The sequence below is a fragment of the Tursiops truncatus genome, chromosome 7 (assembly GCF_011762595.2).
Source record: "Tursiops truncatus isolate mTurTru1 chromosome 7, mTurTru1.mat.Y, whole genome shotgun sequence".
Classification (NCBI taxonomy): domain Eukaryota; kingdom Metazoa; phylum Chordata; class Mammalia; order Artiodactyla; family Delphinidae; genus Tursiops; species Tursiops truncatus.
The window spans coordinates 112,271,612-112,296,213 of record NC_047040.1 but is presented as its reverse complement, the minus strand read 5'-3'; the positions used below and the strand labels follow the sequence as shown (position 1 = coordinate 112,296,213).

At 41.8% G+C, this 24,602-nt stretch overlaps 1 protein-coding gene across 6 annotated transcripts in view; it reads left to right on the top strand.

Annotated features, from left to right (window-relative positions):
• Positions 1-13,577: 13,577 nt before the first annotated feature.
• The window catches only part of TUBGCP5 (tubulin gamma complex component 5), a 56,845-nt gene continuing 45,820 nt past the window's right edge, over positions 13,578-24,602 (top strand). For 2 of the 6 annotated variants that reach the window (XM_073807859.1, XM_019931783.3), the window contains exons 1-3: positions 13,580-13,769; positions 16,174-16,227; positions 16,344-16,452. In XM_073807859.1, coding sequence (XP_073663960.1) covers positions 13,624-13,769; positions 16,174-16,227; positions 16,344-16,452 — 309 coding nt within the window. In that variant the 5' untranslated portion in view covers positions 13,580-13,623. Of the gene's footprint in view, positions 13,770-16,173; positions 16,228-16,343; positions 16,453-16,550; positions 16,641-24,602 lie in introns of all 6 variants that reach the window. The other 4 variants (XM_073807861.1, XM_019931786.3, XM_073807860.1 and 1 more) reach the window with 4 other exon arrangements.

The following is a 24,602-nucleotide window of genomic DNA, read 5'->3' as shown; positions in this document are numbered from 1 at the left end:
CGGACCAGGGATCAAACCCATATCCCCTGCATTGACAGGCAGACTTTTAACCACTGTGCCACCAAGGAAGTCTCAAAGGAAAGTTCTTATGAGACACTGTTTCTTTGTGAGAGGCTCTACCTGGAAAAGCATTGTGCTAGGAGGTATTGCTCTATGGGGATGTATTGTGTTTCTGCCCCCTTCCAGAGCTGAGACCTCTCTGGAGGCCTAAGGGGTACTCTCTCCTTTGGTTGTGTCTGCCCCAGTGCCCAACACATACCTTCCAGAGTCACAGATACATCTAATTCAAGTGGTACCCCTGACTGGGAGGTGCTTAGAGCTTTAATCTGCTTCACTAACATCTTTCCCTTGTCAAAGGTGGCTTGTTGCCCTGATACCCAGTCCTATATGTGCCTTTCTTTACCAGATGGTGAGAGATGGAGGCATTGTGCCAGATGGGGAATGAAAGTCCTCCAAACCCCAAAATTCCTACAAAAGCTTGCACTTCTTTTACATTCTTAGGGATTGGATAGGTTTGTACCTTACCAATCACAGCTTCTGAGACAATGTACATCTTATCCAACAAAACAACTCCCCAAAACTTTATCATGTTGCCTGGGCCTTGAATTTTCTGTGGGCTCACCACCCATCTTCTCCCTTGCCGATGTTAGCAAAGTCTGCAGAGTGTCCTGCAGCACAGGCAAGTCTTTACATTCAACATAATATCATCAATGTAAGGGGCCTGTTTTACTGATGTGCGAAGGAGAACAGGGGCAGGTCTCAGGCTACTATCCATGATATATGGTGGGGCTGTGCAGGCAGCCTTGGGGAATCACTTGAAAGGCCCACTATTGTCCCTCTCACATGAAGGCAAATTGATCTTAGTTACAGAAACCTGTATTTGTCAGAGTCTTTTCCATGAATCTCCTTGAAGATGAAGCACTTTTGCAGGAACTTTTGCAAACAGCAAAATAAACAATAACTGTCTATAAATGAGAAAAGACTTTAAAAATAGCCATGGTTAAAGATCTGATGAGAGTTCATTATAATGCAATTGACAAGGAAACTTCGTTATCTCTGTGACATACAATTAAAAATTATGAATGATAACATCATACCAGGATATATCAGATTTTTAGGAATTTCATACCAATATACCCTAAAGAAAGTTTAGCATCTGCTTCCCAGGTAATTTAACATATAAAATAAGCCCAATTAGTTTAATATCTCTCTTTTATAAGGAAAAAGAACATATCTTTTGAGATAGTTCAGGGACCCTCTGGAAAATCCCAAAGTTAGTTCAAGGTCAACAAGACCTCATTTAGAATTTGATTTTGGGGAAGCTTGTCAAAAATATCAAAAGGTTTTAAAACACTTGATTAAATAGGATCATCGTTCACTGTGAAACAATACTTAGTTATCCATTTAACTAGGCAAATATAGAAAGTTACATAGTTGTAAAAAAAAGTAACTCTTTTAACAGTTTTCTTAAGTAATCAAAAACCTGATAAAGACAACATGAAGCACAGGATATTTTACTAGAAATTAGAGACCTTTTACAAATTAATTTTGGCAATACCCTCTGAAGGTTAAAAAAAAATCACATATACATAACATATATCCATAGATATACATAAACGTAGAGACAGACACAGAGACCCCATAGCATTTGTTCCAAAACCTTAGCCATACATCAGGTATAACAATACAAAACTCATTAGTTTATAAATAACGGTTGAATCCAAATTGTGTCCCTAGCAGGCAGAATAAGTTAAGGTTACCCATTCATACAGCTAAAGATTTTACTAATATTTATAGAGAAGACTTAATATTTGTATTTGCTCATGACAAATAACCTTATGGAGGCTGTGGACTAAATCTGGGATGAGAAAGCTTCTGTATTTTAAAAAGTCTCTTTATCCCCTTTTTCCCTGAGAATCTGTGAGCAGTGTTTGAGTTATCTCCTGGCATGTTTACATTTCAAAGACATGATAAGATTTACAACTGCAAAGGACAGAGAAACAATGAGGTTTTCTCCCAAGAATTTTGGGGTATATTCCTCTACTATCAGAAGTCTAGGGAAATTACTATTTAAATTTTTCCTTTGTATTAGGGCACAGGGCGCTCCAACCATTTCACTGTTAATATAACAATTCACCCTCCTCACTTTCCCAGGGATTTCACTTCTTAGTGTCCCAATCAGGATTTATCACAAATGCTTGGATTTTCATCCATAGCAGCTTGCACCCTCCTAGCTTTGCAAAACAACACACTAAGGTCTGCAACTTATTATCCTGCTTTCCCACCTAGTCTGCTAACCCTGAAGCCAGCAGAGCAGTGGACACCACAAGTCATTCTCTAACCTCAGCTCTTCTTCCAACATTCTAACTTGACCTTCAGCTTCTAGCTGGGCATTGGTGGTCAGCCCACTGTGCAGCCATGCATTCCACTTCTCTGCCACAGTGAGCTCTGCACAGTTCCTCAAACAAGTGAATTAGACCAGCCAGCATTTTGTGCATCCCCTTATTCACGTGGCAGTTCACAAGCACCTAACATACGGATCACCCTCCCCACATAGAGACTGATGGCCAACTCAGGATTTCCCCTGAGTATGCCTCTCTCCCAAGGCCCATTTCTTTGGTCGCCTGGCTGGCTCACCAATTGTTCGTTCACACACTCAGGAGTTTCCTGGGTGAAATCTGAAATGGGCCCCCATATACAGATGGTACGGAGAGACTAAAGAAAGAGGCAGACACTCTAAATTGGTAGGTAGCAGGTTTAATAAGGAAGGGAACTTGCATACAAGGCTTGTCTTGGGCAGCCACAAGTAGACCTCCATACTCACCCACTAGAATCTTAAAAGTTTATATAGATGTCTTAACTGAGTTCCGTCAGACGTATGCCATCAGATGGTCTCAACAGCACTTTATTATCTGAAAGTTGTGTCCCTGTGGCAACTTTTAGTATGGGGAAGGCAAGTGAATAAACAATCCAAGGACTGGGTAGAAGATGAGGAGCCTCAGATTGCCTGGGTCTAGCTCATGGGTCAATCAGCAGTGACGTCTTCTCAATGACTTCCTCCAGCACATTTTGTGGCGAGTCTTTGCATCAATAGTCATAAGGCATATTGGTCTGTAGTTTTCTTTTCTTATGGTTTCTTTGTCCAGTGTTAGTATAAAAGAAATTCTGGCTTCAGAATAAGTTTGGAAGTATCCCCACCTCTTCAATTTTTTAAAGAGTTTGAGAAGGATTAGTGTTTATTCTTCTTTACAAGTTGGGTAGAATTCTGCCAGTGAAGTTATCTGGTCCAGGCCTTTTCTTTGTTGGGAGGTTTTGTGATTGTTTAAAAAATTGTGGTAAAATACATTCTTTGTTGGGAAGTTTTTGATTACTGTTTCAATCTCTTTGCTAGTAATAGGTCTATTTAGATTTTCCATTTCTTCGTGATTCAGTTTTGGTAGATTGTTTTTCTAGAAATTTGTCCATTTCGTCTAGGTTATCTAATTTTTGGCATACAACTGTCCATGGTACAGTTGTATACCTCTCTAATAACCCTTTTCATTTCTGTAAAATCCATATTAATATCCCCACTTTCATTTTAGTTATTTGAATTTTTGTTATCTGAGTCTTCTTTTTTCATAATCTAGCTAAAAAATGTTTATCACTTTTGTTGATCTGTTCAAATAACTAAACTTTGGTTGTATTGATCTCTCTACTGTTTTCCTATTTTCTATTTCATTTATCTCTGCACTAATTTTTATTATTTCCTTCCCTCTACTATCTTTGAGTTTGGTTTGTTCTTCTTTTTCTAGTTCCTTAATGTGTGAAATTAAGTTGTTGATTTGAGATCTTCCTTCTTTTTTAATGTAAGCATTTACAGCTATGAATTTCCCACTGAGCACTGTTTTTGCTGCATTCCATAAGGTTTTTTTTAATATAAAATTTATTTATTTATTTTTGGCTGCATTGGGTCTTTGTTGCTGCGTGCGGGCTTTTCTCTAGTAGCGGTGAGGAGGGGCTACTCTTTGTTGTGGTGCACGGGTTTCTCATTGCAGTGGCTTCTCTTGTTGTAGAGCATGGGCTCTAGGCACGTGGGCTTCAGTAGTTGTAGCACATGGGTTTAGTTGCTCTGTGACATGTGGGATCTTCCCGGACCAGGGCTCAAACCCGTGTCCCCTGCATTGGCAGGTGGATTCTTATCCACTGTGCCACCAGGAAAGCCCCTTCCATAAGGTTTTGTATGCGCTGTTTTTGTTTTATTTTGTCTCAAGATATTTTCTAATTTCCCTTGTGATTTTTTTCTTTGACTCATGGGTTATTTGGAGTATGTTGTTCAATTTCCACATATTGTGAAATTTTCAGTTTTCCTTTTGCTATTGATTTCTAGTTTCATTCCACTGCAATCAGAAAATATACTTTGTATGGTTTCAATTTTTTTAATTTTTAAGATTTGTGTATCCTAATATATGGTCTATCCTGGAGAGTGTTTCATGTGCACCTGAGAAGAATGTGTATGCTGCTTTTCTTGGGCAGAGCGTTCTGTATATACCTGTTATGTTCTAACTATTATTGAAAGTAGGGTATTGCAGTATCCAACTACTGTTGTAGAACTATTTCTCCTTTCAATTCTGTTAATGTTTGCTTCACATATTTAGGAGCTCTGATGTTTGGTGCACATATATTTATAATTGTTAATATCTTCTTGGTGATTTGACCCTTTTATCAATATATTATGTCCTTTTTTGTCTCAAATAACAGTTTTTGACTTAAAGTCTATTTTGTCTGATATTAGATAGCCACCTCTGCTCTCTTTTGATTACTGTTTGCACAGAATACCTTTTCTATCCTTTCACTTTCTACCTATACATGTCTTTTAAACACAGGTATGCAGGTCTAATTCAACAAGTAATTGATATTTGAAATATCAATGTAATTCATCACATCAACAGGCAAAAGATAAAATCATATGATTATATCAATAGATGCAGAAAAAACATTTGACAAAATCCAACACCAATTCTTTTTTTTTGGCCATGCTGCGTGGCTTGTGGGATCTTAGTTCCATGACCAGGGATTGAACCCAGGCTCTCGGCAGTGAAAGTGCAGAGTCTTAACCACTGGACCGCCAGGGAATTCCCTAACACCAATTCATATTAAAAACTCTCAGTAAAATAAGAATAGAGGGGAATTCCTTAACTTGATAATAAACATCTACAAAAAAACCTACAGCTAACATTATACTTAATGGTGAGAAACCAGATACAAAGAACTCTTAAAACTCAACAATAAGAAAACAAAAACTCAATAAAAATGGGCAAAAGATCTGAACAGAACCTCACCAAAGAAAATATATAGATGGCAAATAAGCATGTGAAAAGATGCTCAACATGATAACTGCCAAAAATGGAAACAGGTGAATATCCTAGGTGAATGGATTAAAAAAACTATGATACATACAAACAATGGAATATTATTCAGCAATAAAAAGAAATGAACTATTAAGCCATGAAAAGACATGGGGGAAACTTGAATGCATATTACTAAGTGAAAGGAACCAATCTGAAAAGGCTACATACTGTGTGATTCCAACTATATGATATTCATGAAGACACAAAACTATAAAGACAGTAAAAGTACCAGTGCTTGCCAAAGGTTTCCGGGAAGGGAGGGGTGAATAGTTGGAGCACAGGGGATTTTTAGGGCAGTGAAACTATTCTGTAAGATACTATAATGGTGGACAAGTGACATACACATTTGTCAGAATCCATAAACTATTTAATGCAAAGAACGAACCCTAATGTAAATGATGGACTTTAGTTAATAATAATGTATAAATATCATTTCTTCAATTGTAACAAATGTGCCACACTAATACAAAGTGTCAATAAGAGGGAAACTGTATGGGGGTGAGGAGAGATGGGGTACACTTTCTGTACTTTCCCTCAATAATCCAGAAATTCCACTCCTAGGCATATACCCAAGAGAAATGAAAACATACAGCCACACAAAAACTTGTACACAATTATGCATAGCAAGATTATTCATAAGAGCCAGTAAGTGGAAACAACTCACATGTTTATCAACTGATGAATGGGTAAATAAAAAGTGGTATCATAGGGCTTCCCTGGTGGCTCAGTGGTTGAGAGTCCGCCTGCCGATGCAGGGGACGCGGGTTCGTGCTCTGGTCCGGGAGGATCCCACATGCCACGGAGAGGCTGGGCCTGTGAGCCATGGCCACTGGGCCTGTGCGTCCGGAGCCTGTGCTCCGCAACGGGAGAGGCCACAACAGTGAGAGACCCGCGTACTGCAAAAAAAAAAAAAGTGGTATCATAAAATTATTTGGAAAAAAAGAAATTAAGTATTGATAGTTAATATATGCTATGTGGATAAACCTAAAAACATTATGCCAAGTGAAAAAAGCCAGTCATCAAGGACAATTTATTGCATGAATCCATTTATATGAAGTGTCCAGAATAAGCAAACAAAAAAGTAGATTGGTGGCTGCCTAAAGCTGGAGGGAATGGAGGTTGCGAGATAATAGCTAAGAGATCCAGGATTTCCTTTAGAAAATTAAATTTTCTAAAACTTTATGGTGAGGATGCACAACTCTATACTAAAATAGCCATTGAATCATATGGTTTAAATGGGTGAAGTATATGTAGATGAGTTAATATCTTACTATAACTGTTTAAAAAACCAGAATGGCAGATGAACTTATGAATACAAAAATAGGTTTAAAACTGACAGATGAACAGAAAGATAGCTGAAAGATGTCAGATAAACAAATAGTGTAAAGGTAGACAAAGACAGATGGACAAGTGGCCACATAGAAACACATACAGAAAGAGAGTATGTAGATACTCCCTACATACTTGCATAGGGAGTTAGATAGATAGAGAGACAGGCAGATGGCTAGATAGAGGGATAGATAGATGGACATTCAAGCATTCACACAGACAGACAGGTAGGTAAATAGGAAGAAAGAAACAAAAACAGAGATGATAGAAAGTAGGCATAAATATAGACAAAAAGATAGGTAGAAAGCCAAAATGACAGACATACAGAGACCTGTAGATAGACAGTTACTAGGATTGACAGACAGAAAGACAGATCTAGACAAACAGAATGACAGAGATACAGACACACAGAAAGATACAGAAACAGAAAAAAAATCAGGAAAAAAAGAGACAGAAGGACAGATCAATATTATGATAGTGATAGATGATGAAATGGATAAATAGACATATTGACAGATGGACAGAGAGACATATTGACAGCTATATAGATAGGGAGCAGAGAGAGACTTAGAAATAGAGAAACAGAAAAATAGGCAGACAGAGAATCAGACAGAAAACCAACAGAGTAAACAGACGGTCAGATAGGTGAACAGAGATTGAGACATCTAGACAGACAGAAGACAGACACATTGAAGGGATATAGACAAATAGATGTATAAATGGATGGACAGAGAAACAGAATACAGACGCAGATAAATAGAAAATAACTAAGCATTCAGACACACAGACAAGTAGATAAATCAGAAAGAAAGATGGACAAGGGTTCCACTTACGTGATGCTGGCATGAGAGGCTCTGTGGGCCATCAAAACAAGCGGAGCTGTGAAAACATTTAAAATATCTGAAAATAGTCCTAAGGACATACTGTACAGGAAATGAAGAAACTTTTGTTTTTTTAATTTTTGGCTGTGCCGTGTGGCTTGCAGGATCTTAGTTCCCTGACCAGGGATCGAACCTATGCCCTTGGCAGTAAAAGCTCAGAGTCCTAACCACCGCCAGGAAATTCCCAACATTTATTTTTTAAATCAATTAACACTCAATAAAAACAGCAACAGTCTACAGCATTTGAGGCACAACCAGCTCTCTTCCTCCCCAGCCTTCTCAGTGTGCTGAAAGCTCCTCTCCAGGTCGTGGCCAAGAAGGCAGGGCTCCTCTCCCCTCAGCCCCCCACTGACCAGCATTTCACTGGGAGAATCAGCATTTCTCATCCCCTGCAACTCCAAGTAAAGAAGGTAACTTCCTGGTTTGTGCAGCTGAGCAGTTGGGGGATCCCTTTGTCCACCCATCACCCAGAGAAGTGACCAAGGATACTTGAAAACAATCACCCTCTTAATTAAGAGCAAGGAGCAAACTATGGCCAGCTGGCTCACCACCCAAAGCAGGGTGGAGACAGCTAAAAGAGCCCTCCTGGGGTCGAAACACAGTGATCACAAATACACAAACCACTCAACACAGTGTCTCTCTCTTTCTCACACACACACCCCACTCCAATAAGCTTCGAGCCCTCATACTCACAGTGTCTCACACACAAAGCCCACCCAACACAGTGTCTGCCACAAACACACAACACTAAATACAGTTTCATATACATGTGTTTCTAAACAGTGAGTTGGAAACATCTGCTGAAGGTGGTTCAATAAAAAGGGCCACGTGGACACTTCTCGGCCCGTCTTGGCTGGCTTCATCTCCCCTCTGAAGCAACACAGAAAACCTTCTGGAGGTGCATCCTGCAACAGGGTCCCATATCCTCCTACACCTGACACAAGCTGACTTTGGTGGAGTCCCTACCACCCTCCCCAGGACTTCCTGGCCCCCCTCCAGAGAGAGACAGAGACATCTTCATGGTGTGCAACCACTTGCACCCTGTGAGGGTTGTGGTGGGACTGGGGCACCTCCTTGGCCCAGTCCTGGCCCTCTCTGAACAGTCCTGGTCCTCCCCCCGCCCCGCCATTTGGACATTTTTTGGTGGAGGCTGCTCATTACTGAGACTCCACAGGACTGAGGCATGACCAGGTGTGCAACCTCTAGGACCCCTGGCCAACCCAGACTGCTGTCCTCACTCCAGGGGGTGGCCTGGAAATGGTAAGGGAGAATCATACGCTCACCAGGGCCCAGGTGGAACCGTGCCCAGCCCCTCACCTCACCTTGGTGCCCCCAGGGCCTGCCTGTCCATCCTGGGTTGTCCCCATCACCAGAGGGGGACAGAAAACATTGGGAAACGCACTGACCAAGCAGAGTCAGCCAGGCCCGGGTGCCCCCTGTCAAAGATAAACACAGCGAGACATTAGTTAAAGCCAGAAAACAGGTTTTACTCAGTAACTTCTGACAGTAGGGGATAGAGCTGAGCTCTGTTCCAATAAGTGCAGAGCTGATTTGGGCATTTTAGGGGAGAATGATGGAGGGGCGTGTGACGGCTGGGCACAGTCAGAGAGCTGAAGAAGTACACAGTGTTGCTCAGTGCAGATGCAACGTGTTCATCTGTGTTTGTTCACTGGCAGTTTTGGAAGTTAGGACAGAGACTGGGAGACAGAGGCCTTATCTTAGTGATTACATTTCCAAGGAATGGCTCTCAGGTCCTTGAGAGAGATGCTTCTGAGTTGCAAGAGATAGATACAATTACAGACTCCTTTCAGTAAGTCCTCTAAGAAAGGGAGGGCAGGGGCCAATCGTCAGGTGTCGGCTGGAACACTTCATGTCAGCACTGGGCGTTCCCAAGCAGGTATTTTGTTTGGGGTGGGTGGTGGGTGGGACCTGGGGTCATCCTAGAGACACATGCTGCCAAAAGACAAGCCACAGTTTGCTCAAGTCTTTTAGTGGAAGGGTTTGGATGGAGTTGTTCTGTGCCATGAGTTCTTGCAGTTCTTACTCTCTGGGCCTCAGAGGGTGGGCCCTGTGCAGCGGTGTGGTGTGTGCATGGACAGCTTCCACAGTCGCCCCTCTCTGCCTGAATCATTCCAGGACTGTACAAAACATTGTGTGAGGTGCTCCCAATGCTGGGGAAGCCAGTCCCAGACTTCCTCTCCAAGCCTCCCTAGGTCCAGAAGTGGACATGGAAACATTTTCTAAAGGGGCGTGTGATGACAGGGGCCCATGCGGGACTGTGGCTGGACCATCTGCCCCTCCACAGGCATCTCTGGCTGGCCACTCCAGAGACACACATCTCTGTGTGTCTCTGGAGGCACATCTGACCACCGAGCCACACCTAGGACTGTGGTCAGGACGGTGCTATCACTGGGCCTCCCTGTCCAACCCAGATCAGTCTCTGACTCCAAAAGGGACTTGGTAAAAATTTCAACAGACACATGTGGTAACCAGGCCCCACGCAGGACTGTGTCTAGGCCCCAGTACCACCCCATGGCATCCCTACCCAGTGCTACGCACAGAGAAGACTTGGAGACATTTTCCACAGTTGACCAGGGCCCATGCCTGACCATGCTCAGGACACTCCGTGGGGCTCCCTGGCCATCCCAGGCCGGTCTCCACCACTGATGAGAGATTAGGAAAGTGGTTGGGTGCCGCCTCCAGTGACCTGCCCTACAGAGGACCTCATGGAGTCTCGGTGGGATCTCAGGGTGCATCTGACCTGCCTGCAGTGCCCCCTTCTCTGGTCGGGACATGAAAACATTTGGGGGGCTGCATGAAACGACCAGGCCCACATGGGATACCACCAGGCCTGGGCACGTCCTTCTTGATTCTCACTGGCTCTCCATCATTGGAATGGGTCTTAGGAATGTTTTAGGAGTGCCTTCTACGACTGGGCCCCATAAGGCACCCTTCCAGGGGCCTCTCTGGCCAGCTCAGACCAATCCCCATTTGTAAGGGGGATACAGAAACAACAGCTGAGATGAAGACTCCCTCTTGGAGCCTCCATGTCAGTCACAGGCTGGTGTTCACCACCAAAGTGGGACATAAAATTTTCTGGGGGCACATCAAAAACTGGACCTCACACATTACTCTCCCTGGGCAGCCCTTGCTGACCTGGGCCAGTGCCCACGTCCTTCAGAGGTGAACATCCAGAGGCCATCCAATGACCAGACCCACACAGGCAGGGCCTGACCCTTAGTGCCCTCTCAGACCTCCCTGGCAGGCTCATGGTGGCACACACCCACCCTTTGAGGGGAACTTGGAAATGTTTCTGGAGGCACACCGATGACTTGGGCCCATGCAGGACCAGAGCTGTGTCCACGCTGCCCTCCCCTGCTTCCCATCTGGCTCGGCCAGTCTCGGCCAGAGCGGGGCTAGGAACACTCAGGTGGGTGCTGCTGACAGCCGGGCCTTTGTGGGACTGTGGCAGAGCCCAGAGCCCTCCCCAGGCCTCCCTGGCAGGCCGTTCACATCTCAGCCACTGGAGGGGGATTGAGAAACGTTTTGGGGAGGCACCCTTTTCATTCAGAGTCAGGTACCAGCCCAGGTCAACAGGGAGGCCACAGGGGGCACCCCAGTTCTGGCCACGGTCCCACTTGGAGACTAAAAGGTGGGTGCACATTCTGAAGATATTGATGTCTCCCTCTTGAGGGGGGTCATCACCAAGACAAGCCTGGAGGCTGCAGAGGCACCTTGGCCCTGGCTGTGCTCCTGCCTGGTGACCGGTCCTTTGAGATACCTCAAAACATTTCTAAGCCTCTCTCTGGTGTGGAAAGGCCTGGGCAGGCCAGGGAAGCCTGAAGAAGGAGCCTGGATAGGTCCTGGTATTGGGATTCCCACCCCCAAAGTTTCTAATTGCCCTTCCAAGGCCAGGACCAGCCCCATTAGTACAGACAGGCCTGGGGAGGGCACTCTGACCACAATCCTGCATCAGTCCTGGTCACTGGCTATATCTCCCCCAAACATTTTCAATTTCACCTCCAGAGGTGGGCATCACCTCAGGTTGGCCATGGATGAAGGGAAGGGCATTGGACCTCCCCCAAATTTTTGTAAGTTCCCTCTAAAAGCCAGTCCAACTTGGCTGGGCATGTAGATCTGTGGTAGGCATCCCTAGACTGGCACAGTCCCATATATGGCACATTCGACAGAAACACCCCTTAAATATCTCTAAGTCCCTCCAAAGGGGACATTGGGACAGGCTGGACAGGAGGATGGGGATGGCACCCTTAGCCAGGCTGCCACTGCCTGGGGCCTATTCTTTGCATGCACTTCCAGAAAATTTATCCAAGGGCCATTCTGGAGGGCTGCACTGGCCTAGGCCAGCAAGGGACACATGGCAGTGCATCCAGCCTGTTTGCTATCCTGTCTTTGTATGTTCTTTCCAAAATTGTTTCCATATCCCCTGCAGAGTGGGTGACCAGCCTTTGAGGTCCACAGAGGATATCTGGGAGCCAACTGTATTTTGAATGGGGCTCAGTCATCAGAGGCACCTCTAGAAAAAATTTCCAATTCCCCTTCCAGAATGGGAACATTGGCCCAGGCCAGCCAGGGAGGTCTGGGAGAGTAGCTCAGTCCCTACTGGGTCCAAGTCATTGGGAGCGCCCTGTGGAAAGTTTTCTAAGTATCCCTCCGAGGTCAAAACCAACCAGCTACATAGGGAGGCAGGAAAGACACATGTAAGTGTGTATGTATACTTTGATTTTGGAGATGTACAATAAGCAATTATAGATTTGGAGTGCTAAGGAAAATGTGAGCTGCATACACAAATTTGAGAGTTATAAACACACAGATGATAGTTGAGACTGGAGTAGAAAAGACTGCCTAGGGAGAGAGTATAAATTCCATTTCACAGAATCATTTCTACTGCTATGATTTTCGCCTTCTTGTGGGATTTATGCAGTTGTGTGCAGCCTATGTTTTAGGTAGTTGTTTGTGTCCCCTCAAAATTCATAATTTGAAATCCTAATGCCCAATATGCTGGTATTCGGGAGGTGATTAGAAAAGGAGGGTGGAGCCCTCAAGAATGGAATTAGTGCCCTTATAAAAGAGGCCCCAGTGAGCTCCCTTACCCCTTTCACCATGTGAGGACACAACCAGAAGTCAGCTTACAGCAAGCGGGCCCTCACCCAATCATGCTGGCACCCTGATCTCAAAATCCAGCCTCCAGAACTATGAGAAATAAGTTTCTGTTGTTTATAAGCCACCCAGTATGTGGTACTTTGTTACAGCAGCCCAAACAGACTGAGACAGTGGTGTATCAGCCATCTTTTACTACGGTAATGCAATGTAATAAACCACATGAAAACCCAGTAGATCCCTGAAAGAAAAAATTAAAGAGTTCTATGTAACAAGTCTTGGAATGGTTACGAGCAATTCTTAACGGAAACAGTTTTAAAGTACAGTTTTAATTACGAACAACAGCAAAGACATTACTCTACCTCTGGCCAACGAGGTTTACCAAATTCTCCTTTGGCCACTAGGAGTCACTGGCAAGAGCAGGAGGTGTAGCACTCAGCCTGTGTGGGGGACAACGCACTTTCCTTACACCTGCCGGAGCGTGGGCCATGTACTGTGGCCCTTGTAGGCAGAGAGGGACCGAAAGATCACTGGAGATCACCTCTAGGAGAAACTGAAGCTTAGAGAACAATGGGCAACTAACGGATCATGGTACCTGAAAGTTCAGGTGCAAACAGATACACCGAATGAGAAGTGGCTGCTCTCAAAACATTAGGAGTTAAACCATCAACCAAGGTTAGCCAGAGACTATTATTAATAAAACTACTAATAACGTCTACCCCTTTTAAAACGTTCCTAAACTTAACCACGTGAGACCCAAGCCACCAACAAATATCAGAGCCAGGGCTCAACGCGATTGCAGCGCGAACTCTCGCGAGAGAGGCCGCAGCCTCGCTCAACTAGGCGGTAGCTCGAACACTCGCGAGAGCGGGCGCGACCGGGCGAAGGACTGCGGGAGCGCCGGAGGTATGGCGTCTCCGGCGCCGTCTTGGAGCCGGCTGGACCGACGGCAAGAACGCGACGTGCGCGAGCTCGTCCGCCTTGTGACGGGCGTCCAGGACGAGGCGGACCCCAACTTCCAGCTCGCCTTGCACTTCGCTTGGTCCAACTTCAGGTGCGGGCGCGGCACCGGAGCCGGGGACGCAAGGGGTCTGGCGAGGTGTGCGGCGCGTGGCGCGACCGGCAGAGCCCCAGCGCGCCTTGCTGCTCCAGCTGCTTGGTGACCTCGCGCCTTCTGGGTCCCTGACGCAGTGACACACGCAAGCTCGAACAGTGGGTTGTGGGTTGCTGGGGGTCGTCCTCCAGTCTTAGAAGTGCGCCCCTAGGGAAGGGTTCTGTCTATCCAGTTCCCTGCCCCGCCCACTGCGCTTAGCGCGGGCCACTGCCCATCAAATAATTTTTTGAATGGATGGGTGAGTAAAGTTTTAGAGCAAAATGATGGCCATACCCAATTTAAAACTGTATTCTCGCTGACTCTCCCTCCCTGCTTGGGCCACTCCAGATCTCTTTTACCCTGCTCTTTTTCTTTTTCCAAAACGCGTAGCATGACACATGCGATAACTTACCTGTTGTTACTGTTTGTCGTCTCCTCCCCCACCTTCATGCAGAATACAGCTTCCACCAGGGTAGGGATCTTCGTCTGTTTTGTTCAGTTCTTATTCCAGCACCTAGAACAGTTCTTGGCATAGAGTACACCAGGCCACCTAATGCAACTTCTAATACAGTTTTTCATGTAATTAATTTTTAAAGATTTATTCAGTTTAGGTACTTAGGTGAAGTCAGAGCTCCCATTTTTCTTTATGGAACATGTAAATTAGACGATACTGTTTTGATCATTACCTGTAATTAAATTATTATTTTTAAAAAATTATCAAAAGAATGTTAGTCATTGTTAATATTCTACCTGTTTAATTTCAATAGAAATCTTCTTGAATAGTAAACAGTTTTGCAAAATCTGTAATCTTGATTATCAACCTTAATGATCATAAAGTGCCTACCTGGTTTATAATAAGAATAGATGAGTCTAACAGCCCCCCCAAGTTTCTGAAATAAAATACTCAGTTCTTAAATGTAACTTATAAATATAACAATGCCTGAATAGGTGATATAAATAGAGAAATTTAAATGCTGTATCTCAAATAATTTTTTATGTTATTATTTCTAAATGACAGTAGGTAAGTAGACATTATTTTAGTGTTGAGAGAGACATTAGCAGTTATTACCTACTTTTGCACACTGAGAAACTAAATTATTATAAGTAAAGTGGTATTCCACTCAGCCATTTACTGGGTTCAAATTTGATATGTTATTTAGTAGTATAATTTACTTCAAGTACAGATTATGTGGCTTTGATACTAAAAGATGAAAAACAAGAGTTGAGTGAGTTATACTATAATTTCATGATGCTTTAATCCATCAGAAAAATGAACAATTCATGTTTGTTTTTTAAAAAACTGACCACATTCTAGGCCTTAGAAATTCATAGATAGGCAAAATAAAGCTTCTGTCCTTCGGTAAGACAGACAAAAATTAATTACATATGATGTAGAATAGGACTTCTTAACCTGAGGGCCTGAAGATAGAATTCAGATGTTATGGATTTGGACAAGAAAAAAATTACACTAATCTCTAACTAAAAAGTAGCATTTCCTTCAACTATGAATGAAAGCAACAGGCCGTTACTTATTATATGACTGTATCACCAGCAGAAATCACATATTTCACTGCCATATTGTAGTTATTGCAGATATTTTTAAATGTCATTTACTGTTACATAGTTATGAACCCACTGCTAGATTTTGTTATTTAATGCTGTAACAAAGATATATGTCTCTTACTGCATCACAAACTTTAAAAAAATATTTCACAAATAAATAAATAAATAAATAAATAAAAATATAGGGCTTCCCTGGGGGTTCGTGCCCCAGTCCGGGAAGATCCCACATGCCGCGGAGCGACTGGGCCCGTGAGCCATGGCTGCTGAGCCTGCACGTCCGGAGCCTGTGCTCCGCAGTGGGAGAGGCCACAACAGTGAGAGGCCCGCATACCGCAAAAAAAATAAAAAGTAAAAAAAATATTTCACAACTGTATTTCACTATGCTTGGCTTCTTTTGTATTTCATTTTATGATTAAAAGCATTAATCATACCCCATAATTAATTAACCCCTGAGAAGGGGTCCCTAGGATTCACTGGGCTTCGCTGGCATAAAAAGGTTAGGAACCCCTGCTATAGAATGTATTGTGCTGGACTTAGACACATGGCATTATGAAAAGACAGAGGAGCCAGAGGACAGGGTTGGGTAGCTCAGGACAGCCTGTGTCCTATGGAAAGAATGCTTGAGCAGTCTCTCAGATTCAGTGGTGGTTTGCATGAATGATAGAGGTGATACAGGGAGAGAGGTGCACTCACTGGAAACATATAGCTGAGGATAGGGTGTCGGGGAGATGTGCATGGTTGTGAGACTAATCTGCATAGCTATATGACAAGATTGTTATAAGAATTACATTTTCTCATTTAGATTTCATCGTTTCTTAGATGTCAACAGCCACAAGGTAGAAAAGACAATAGAAGGGTAAGTTTATATGTGTGTATATATATGTGCATGTTCAGATATATATGAATTTTCTTATAGACCTTTTTGTTAATATAGTTTTACAGTTACCGGTTGATATTTTTTTAACGTTTTAGGATTTATGAAAAATTCATCATTCATTCTGATCTCAGCAAAGCTGCTAGTTGGAAGAGATTAACTGAGGAATTTCTAAATGCATCACTTCCAAGCATAAAGGAAATCAAGGTATGCTATATTGTGAGATCTCTGTTGTATTTTACTGTTTCTAATCTGATCATTGTCAGCCTGTTTCTATTAACATTTAAACATTCATTCTGTTTTAGTATTGTCTACTAACTAGAACCAAAATCTCCTGGAAATTGACTTAAGTGTTGCCATCAAATCCAGTGTGTCTCAAGCTTGTGATGAAAGAAGTATGTTCTTGTATAATCATCTTAGCCCCAACCTACTATGGAAATTGAGATCAGAGATTGGCAGAAATAATAGCACTCTCTGGCTATCCTTAAACTTTTAAATGACTTCTCTGCACTTGGCAATAATAATTATCCATATATTGCTCACTAGATGCCAGGTGCTTTTCTAAGGACTTCCATATTCTGTCATGGGTCCCCAAGACCACCTTTAGGCTCAATGATTCACTGGAAGCATTCGCAGAGCTCCCCCCCAAAAAATTGCTCTCCTTTTTGTTATGGTTTATTACAGTGAAAGGATACAGATTTAAAATGAGCAAAGGGAAAAGGCATGGGGTGAAGTCCGGGAGAAACCAGGCACAAGCTTCCAGATGTCGCTTCCCAGTGAACTTGCATGGGGATGCACTTAACTCTCCCAGTGACAAAATGTTGCAAACTAGGGAAACTCTCCTGAGTCTTGGTGTCCAGGATTTTCTTGGTGTCCAGGATTTTCTTGCCCATGTGGCTGACCTTAGCTACTCAATCTCCAGCACTCCCAGAGGTCAAACCAAGGACTTCAGGCCTACAAAATCGTTCACCATAAGTCACATTGTTATCATAAACTGTCTGGTCAGGCTGATAACAGTGTGGCCCAAAGAATGGCATATAAATATACTGTACTAGCAGGGTATTCCAAGGGCTCAGAGGATATCTCAGGAGCCGGTCAAGGGCCAGTCCTGAAGATCTTTGAGATGTTCAGGGTTTGGGCAACCCAGGCCTCCTGAGTTAACCCTTTAGTGCGTACATATATTAACTCAATCTTCACAATAACCTCTGTGGAGTATTCTGTTATTGATAGACTTTCCCTTTGTCTGCACTGAGTTTGTGGCCTAAGAAAGAAAGCTTGAGATAATTTTTAAAACTGTCCATAAATTTAAGGAAGGGCTATAAAGGTATTTCTGGAGGAGAGAACTGCAGTGCTATGAACCCATGCCCTAAGGATTAGAAATACACTTCTGTGTACTGTTCCTGCAAGGATCATTTTGAAAGAGAAGGAGGCAAATCTTTTTTTATATCTCTTCTTGATTCATTTTGTATAGCTTTCTGGATAGACTATAGAACTTAATAATTTAGGCACTATGACACCATAATATTAATAATAAACATAAAGGCAAGCATTTTTAGGGCATTTACTATGTGCCAAGCACTGTTAGTCCAATAAAGACCATCTTTAGTGCATACTGTTACTATCATTTTGCCAGGCAAATGCCCTAATCTCAGTTTCATCTGTACCAATGAAAATACCTATGTGGTGCAGAATAATTAAATGAAACATTGAGTGTCACTTCTGATTCCTACTTTGACCTTTTTGTTGCCATCTTTGGTTATTTTTCTGTACACCCCCAGTCACAGGGCTCACTGAACACAGTGAAACCACATACCCTAGTTCTTCTGTGGCACATCCTATGTCCTGTACCTGCCCTTCCCCTTGTGCCTGAGGAATCTCATCATTTAATGTTAAATTCAAATATTGTCTATACATACTTTTAACTTGTTTATCATGTTTGTTATTGTTTATTTCCTATCTTCCCATTAACATAGGAGTTTTACAGGTGTAGACTTTGCTTCTGATGTGTTCTCAGGCACCTAGAACAGAGTAGACAATAGATATTCGTTGAGGAAATAAATCTGTGTATTCCTTTCTGCCTTGCTGTTCCTCTCTGTCCTTGGCTTCTTCCCCACTTACACAGGCAAAGTTGGTTGGTTGCCCTTTTCTCCTTTGCTGTGGTGTCTTTGACACATCTCTTGTAGTGCAGCAATAACGTCACATTTTTTCAGCTTTATTGATATATAACTTACTATAAAGTTCCTCCATTTTGAATGTACAGTTCACTGATGTTTAGTAGATACGTAGTTATGCAACCACAGTCCAGTTTTAAAACATTTCCGTCACCCCAGAAGCTCTCCTCAAGCCCAGTTTTTTTGCAGTCAATGCCTGCTCTCACCCCAACCCCACACAACTACTGATCTACTTACTGTATGTATAAATTTGCCCTTCTGGATATTTCATATAAATGAGATTGTACAATATCCAGTTTTTGTGTCTGCTTTACTTTCATGATGTTTTTGAGGTTCATCCATGTGTAGCATGTGGCCATATTCTATTCCTTTTAATTACTAAATGGTATTCCATTGTATGGATATGGCCACATTTTGCTTAATCACCAGTGGATGACATTTGGATTGTTGCCAGTTTTTGGTTAGTATGAGTAATGAACTGCTGTGTATATTCTCATATGAGCTTTCTTCACGCTTCTTGGTAGATTTCTAGGAGTGGAAGGGCTGGTTTAAATGGTAAGCTTAGGTTTAACCTTTAAAAAAACTGCAAAATTATTTCCCAAAGTGGCTGTATCATTTTATATTCCCACTAACAGTGTTTAAGTGTTCCAGTTTCTCCACATCCTTTCCAACACTTGTTATAGTTTGTCTTTTTGATTGTAGACATCCTAGAGAGTAGGTAGTAATGTCTCCTATGGTTTGATTTACATTTCCTGAGTGACTAACGATGTTGAGCATTTTTTCATGTGCTTTTTAGCCATTTGTATGCCTCTGTGATATTCATTCGAGTCTTTTAACCATTTTTAAATTGGATTGTCTTCTTATTAAATCCTCAGAGTTGTTTGTGTATTTCTCATGCAACTTCTTCATCAGGAAAATGATTTACAAACATTTCCCTCTAGACCCTACCTTATCTTTTCATTTTCTGAGTGATGTTTTTTTGAAACTCAAAAAATGTTTTCATTTTAATGAAGTCCGTTTTAGCTATTTGTTTCTTTCATGACTCATGCTTTTGATGTCATATCTAAGAACTCTTTGCCTAACCCAAAGATATACTTTTCTCCTCTGTTTTCTTCTAGCACTTTTAGTACTTGCACGTAGATTCGTGACCCACTTTGAGTAAATTGTTGTATATGTTGTGAGGAAAGGATCTAAGTTTGTTTTTTTGTTTTTGCCTACGAATATATTCTTCTGTCCTATCACCATTTGTTGAAAAGATTATTCTTTTCCTATTGAATTGTCGTGGCAACTTTGTCAAAAACAAATTTACCATATAAGGATTTACGGGCTTTCAATTATTTCATTAATCTTGTATGCCTGTCCTTACACAAATACTACATACTACACTGTCTTTATTACTGTAGCTTTATAGTAAGTTTTGGAATTAGGTGATATAAATCCTCCAACTTGTTTCTTTTTCAAAACTGTTTTGTCTATTCTAGACCCTTTGAATTTCCATACACATTTTAGGGTCAACTAAACTTCTGCAAAAGCCAGCTGGGGTTTTGGCAGGGATTGCATTGAATCCATAAATCAGTTTGGGAAGTATTGCCATTTGTTAGGTTGAATTGTGTCCCCCAGATAGATATGTTCAAATCCTATCCCCTGATAATCTGTGCATGTGACCTTACTATAGGGTCTTTGACAATGTAAGCAAGTTAAAATGAAGTCAAACTGGATTAATTCATTGATTGGTGTCCTTATAAGAAAATAGAAATTTTAATACAGAGATACACATGGGGCAACACCATGGAGGGAAAGAGGCAGAGATTGGAACAATGCAGCTATGAGCCAAGGAACACCAAAGATGGACAGCAACCATGAGAAGCTAGGAAGAGTCAAGGAAGAATTCTTCCCTTGAGCCTTCAGAGGAAGCATAGATTGCCAGCACCTTGATTTCAGACTTCTAGCCTCCAGAACTGAGAGAATAAATTCCTTTTGTTTTAAATCACATGGTTTGTAGTATTTTAAGGAAACCCTAGGAAACTAACACACAATCTTAACAATATTAAATCTTTTTTTTCTTTAATAATGCAGTGTATTTATTTTATTTATTTATTTATTTATTTATTTTTGGCTGTGTTGGGTCTTCGTTTCTGTGCGAGGGCTTTCTCTAGTTGCAGCAAGCGGGGGCCACTTTTCATCACGGTATGTGGGCCTCTCACTATCGTGGCCTCTCTCGTTGCGGGGCACAGGCTCCAGACGCGCAGGCTCAGTAGTTGTGGCTCAAGGGCCTAGTTGCTCCGCGGCATGTGGGATCTTCCCAGACCAGGGCTTGAACCCGTGTCCCCTGCATTAGCAGGCAGATGCTCAACCACTGCGCCACCAGGGAAGCCCCCAATATTAAATCTTTTAATCCACAAATATGAACCCTCCATTTACTTAGACCATTTTTAATTTTTTCACCAATTACCTCATTTCTTTTACATTTATTCCTAAATATTTTATTCTGTTTGGTGCTATTATGAATGGAATTGTCTTAATTTCATTTGTGGTTTGCTTATTGCTAGCATGTAAAAAATAGAACTCATTTTTATATTGATTTTTTTTATGCCTAGCCTTGCTAAACTCATTTATTCCAGTAATTTTCTTCTGGATTTCCTTAGTATTTTCTACACTTAGGATTGTGTCATCTCTGAATAAAGACAGTTTGACTTCCTCCATTCCAATGGGAGGTGTCTTTTTGTTTTTTTGTCTTATTGCACTGGTATCAATACAATGCTGAACAGAAGCCAAAGTTCACATCTTTGCCTTGTTCCCAGTCTTAAAGGGAAAGCTTTAGTTTCAACCATTTATTATGATGTTAGTTTTAGGATTTTCACAGATGCCCTTTATCTGAAGGAGGATGTTCCTTTGTATTCCTAGTTTGGTGAAAGTTTTTACCATGAATGAGTGTTGGATTTTGTCACAGTTTTTTCTGTGTCTTTGAGATATCATATCTTTTTTTGCCTTGAATCCTATTCATGTGTCTTAGTCAGCTCAGGTTGCCGTAACAAAATACCACACGCTGGTATTTTGGTGACTTAAAAAACAAATTTATTTTCTCACACTTCTGGAGACTGGGAGTCTAGGTCAAGGTGCTGGCCAATTCAGTTCCTGGTAAGGACTGTTCCTGGCTTGTAGGTGGCTGCCTTCTCACATGGTGGAGAGAGAGAGAGCTCTCTGGTCTTATCCCATTGGACCAGTTGCTCCACCCTCATGACTTGATTACCTCCCAAAGGCCCCATCTCCAAATACCATCACAATAGGAGTTCGATTTTCAACATATAAATTTGAGGGGGACATAGTTCAGTTCATAAGGTATAGTGTATTACATTAAATGATTTTTGGTTGTTAATCTGATTTACTTGTGTGTGGACTGAGAAGTACATTCCTACTTAAGCTCTTTTCAAGACTGTCTTGGCTTATACTTTGTGTGGGCTCTCTCATCTCTGCACATGAACTCAGTCTCCATCGGCCAAAGATGTGGGTGGCTTGGGTCCACTCCAGTCTCTGCTGTGCACATCACAGCTTCTAGTCAACCCAAGACATGTGGAGAGCTTAGCAAGCCCCCTTTCATTGTCTTGCATCCAGGAGCTCCCTGATAAACCCTCAACTGTTCTGCTGGTCCACTGCTTGCCCGACACTCAGGTCTGCAACTGCTGGTTTCCCCACTCACTTGCCACTGCGATCACCACTAAGACAATGGCAGCAAAGCTGCTAGTGTTCACTTGCTGTCCAGCCCTGGCTGAAGTACCACTCTGATGGAGCTGGTGGGAGAAGGGAGATAGCTTTAGGCATACATGCCTCAAACTCACACTGTTCTTACCTGAGGTTATTTTCATGGATAAACACTGCATTTGTATACCTATGCTTGATCCAGAGCGCTGAAATGGTTGTCTTTGGCAATCTTGTCCAGACTTACAGTTACTTTTTGGGGAGAAGATCTGAAGGCCATCTTCCTCCATCATGCCAGAAGCGAATCTCTAACCCCACTTTACTTAAATTTACAAATAGATAGACATAGTTTCCATAGGAGTTACTCAGTAAAGGACACCTTACCTCCAGGCTTGAAACGATGTTTGGCAAAGGAGAATTTAGGGTTATTTGTTATTCCAGAAGAAATAAGCAAAGACTTTGGCATATCTGTAAAACGCCACTGGAACTAGGAATTCTGGCTCTTTGTAGCTTTGGACTTCAGAGGATGTGGAAGTAGAAAATTATTTCTAACTTTGAGATTCAAGGCCACCTCTGATATAATGAATGTATAGCACATGGAATTGCTCTTTCAATATATATGTACATGTATTTCTTGACTTTCCATAAAGTAGCAGGGATTGTGCAGGTCTTCATAAGACAGACTATGAAGGGACACGTGACTGATTTAGAGATGAAGCTCTAACTCTTTACTTTCATCTCTTTGCGAACAGGTAGCATAAAAGAGCAAATTAACCCGTGTTTTAAAGGTTAATTGAAGTATAATTGACCTACAACACTATGTTAGCTCCATGTGCACAGTACAGTGGTTTGATATTTCTAGTTACCGTATGTCACCATACAAAGTTATTACAATATTATTCCTATGTTCCCAATAGGGTACATTTCTTCCCCATGACTCATTTATTTTGTAACTGGAAGTTTGTACCTCTTGATCTCCCTCACCTATGTCACTTATTCCCCATCCCTCTTCCCTCTGGTGACCACCTGTTGTTCTCTGTATCTGTGACTCAGTTTCTGTTTTGTATGTTTGTTTTGGTTTTCATTTGTTTTGCTTTTTGATTCCACATGTAAGTGAAATCATACAGTCTTTGTCTTTCTCTGTCTGACTTACTTCACTTAAGCGTAGTATCCTCTGGATCCATCCCTGTTGTCGAAAAAGGCAAGATTTCATTCTTTTTAATGGCTGAGTAATAGTCCATTAATACCACCACCACATCTTTTTTATCCATTCATCTGTCAATGAACACTTAAATTTCTTCCATATCTTGGCTATTGTAAATAATGCTGCAATAAACACAGGGGTGCATATATTCTTTGAATTTAGTGTTTCTGTTTAGTGGAATTGCTGGATCTTATGGTAGTTTTTGTTTTGTTTTGTTTTTTCTTTTTTGGTTGTGCTGCACAGCTGCAGGATCTCAGTTCCCCGACCAGGGATTGAACCTGGGCCATGGCAGTGAAAACCCAGAATCCTAACCACTAGGCCACCAGGGAACTCCCTATTTTTTATTTTTTGAGGAAGCTTCATACTGTTTTCCATAGTGACTATACCAATTTACATTCCCACCACCAGTATACAAGAATTCGTTTTTCCACATCCTCGCCAACACGTCTTATTTGTTTTCTTTTTCATAATAGCCAGTCTGACAAGTGTGAGGTGACATCTTGTGGTTTTAATTTGTATATCCCTGATGATGACTGACGTTGGGCATGTTTTCCTGTGTCTGGCCGTTTCTTTGTCTTCTTTGGAAAAATGTGTATTCAGATCCTCTGCCCATTTTTTAATCTGATTTTTTTTTTAATATTGGCTGTATGAGTTCTTTGTGTATTTTGGATATAAACCCATATTGGATATATGGTTTGTAAATATCTTCTCCCATTCAGTAGGTGGCGTTTTCATTTTGTTGATATTATCTTTCATTGTATAAAAGCTTTTTATTTTCTGCAGTCCCATTTGTTTATTTTTGCTTTTGTTTCCCTTGCCTGAGGAAACATATCCAAAAAATATTGCTAAGACTGATGTCAAAGAGTATACTACCTATTTTTTTTTAGGGATTTTATGGTTTCAGGTCTTATATTTAGTCTTTAATCCATTTTGAATTTATTTTTGTTCATGATGTAAGAAAGTTGTCCACTTTGATTCTTTTGCATGTAACTGTCCAGTTTTCCCAACACCATTTATTGAAGAGACTGTCTTTCCCCATTGTATATTCTTGCTTTCTTTGTCATAGAATAATAGCCCATATAAATGTGGATTTATTTCTGGGCTGTCTGTTCTGTAACACTGATCTGTGTGTCTGTTTTTGTGCCAGTACCATACTGTTTTGATTACTATCACTTTGTAATATAGTTTGAAATCAGGGCATGTGATACCTCAAGCTTTGTTTTTCTTTTTCAAGATTCTTTTGGCTATTTAGAGTCTGTTGTGTTGCTGTACAAATTTCAGAATTA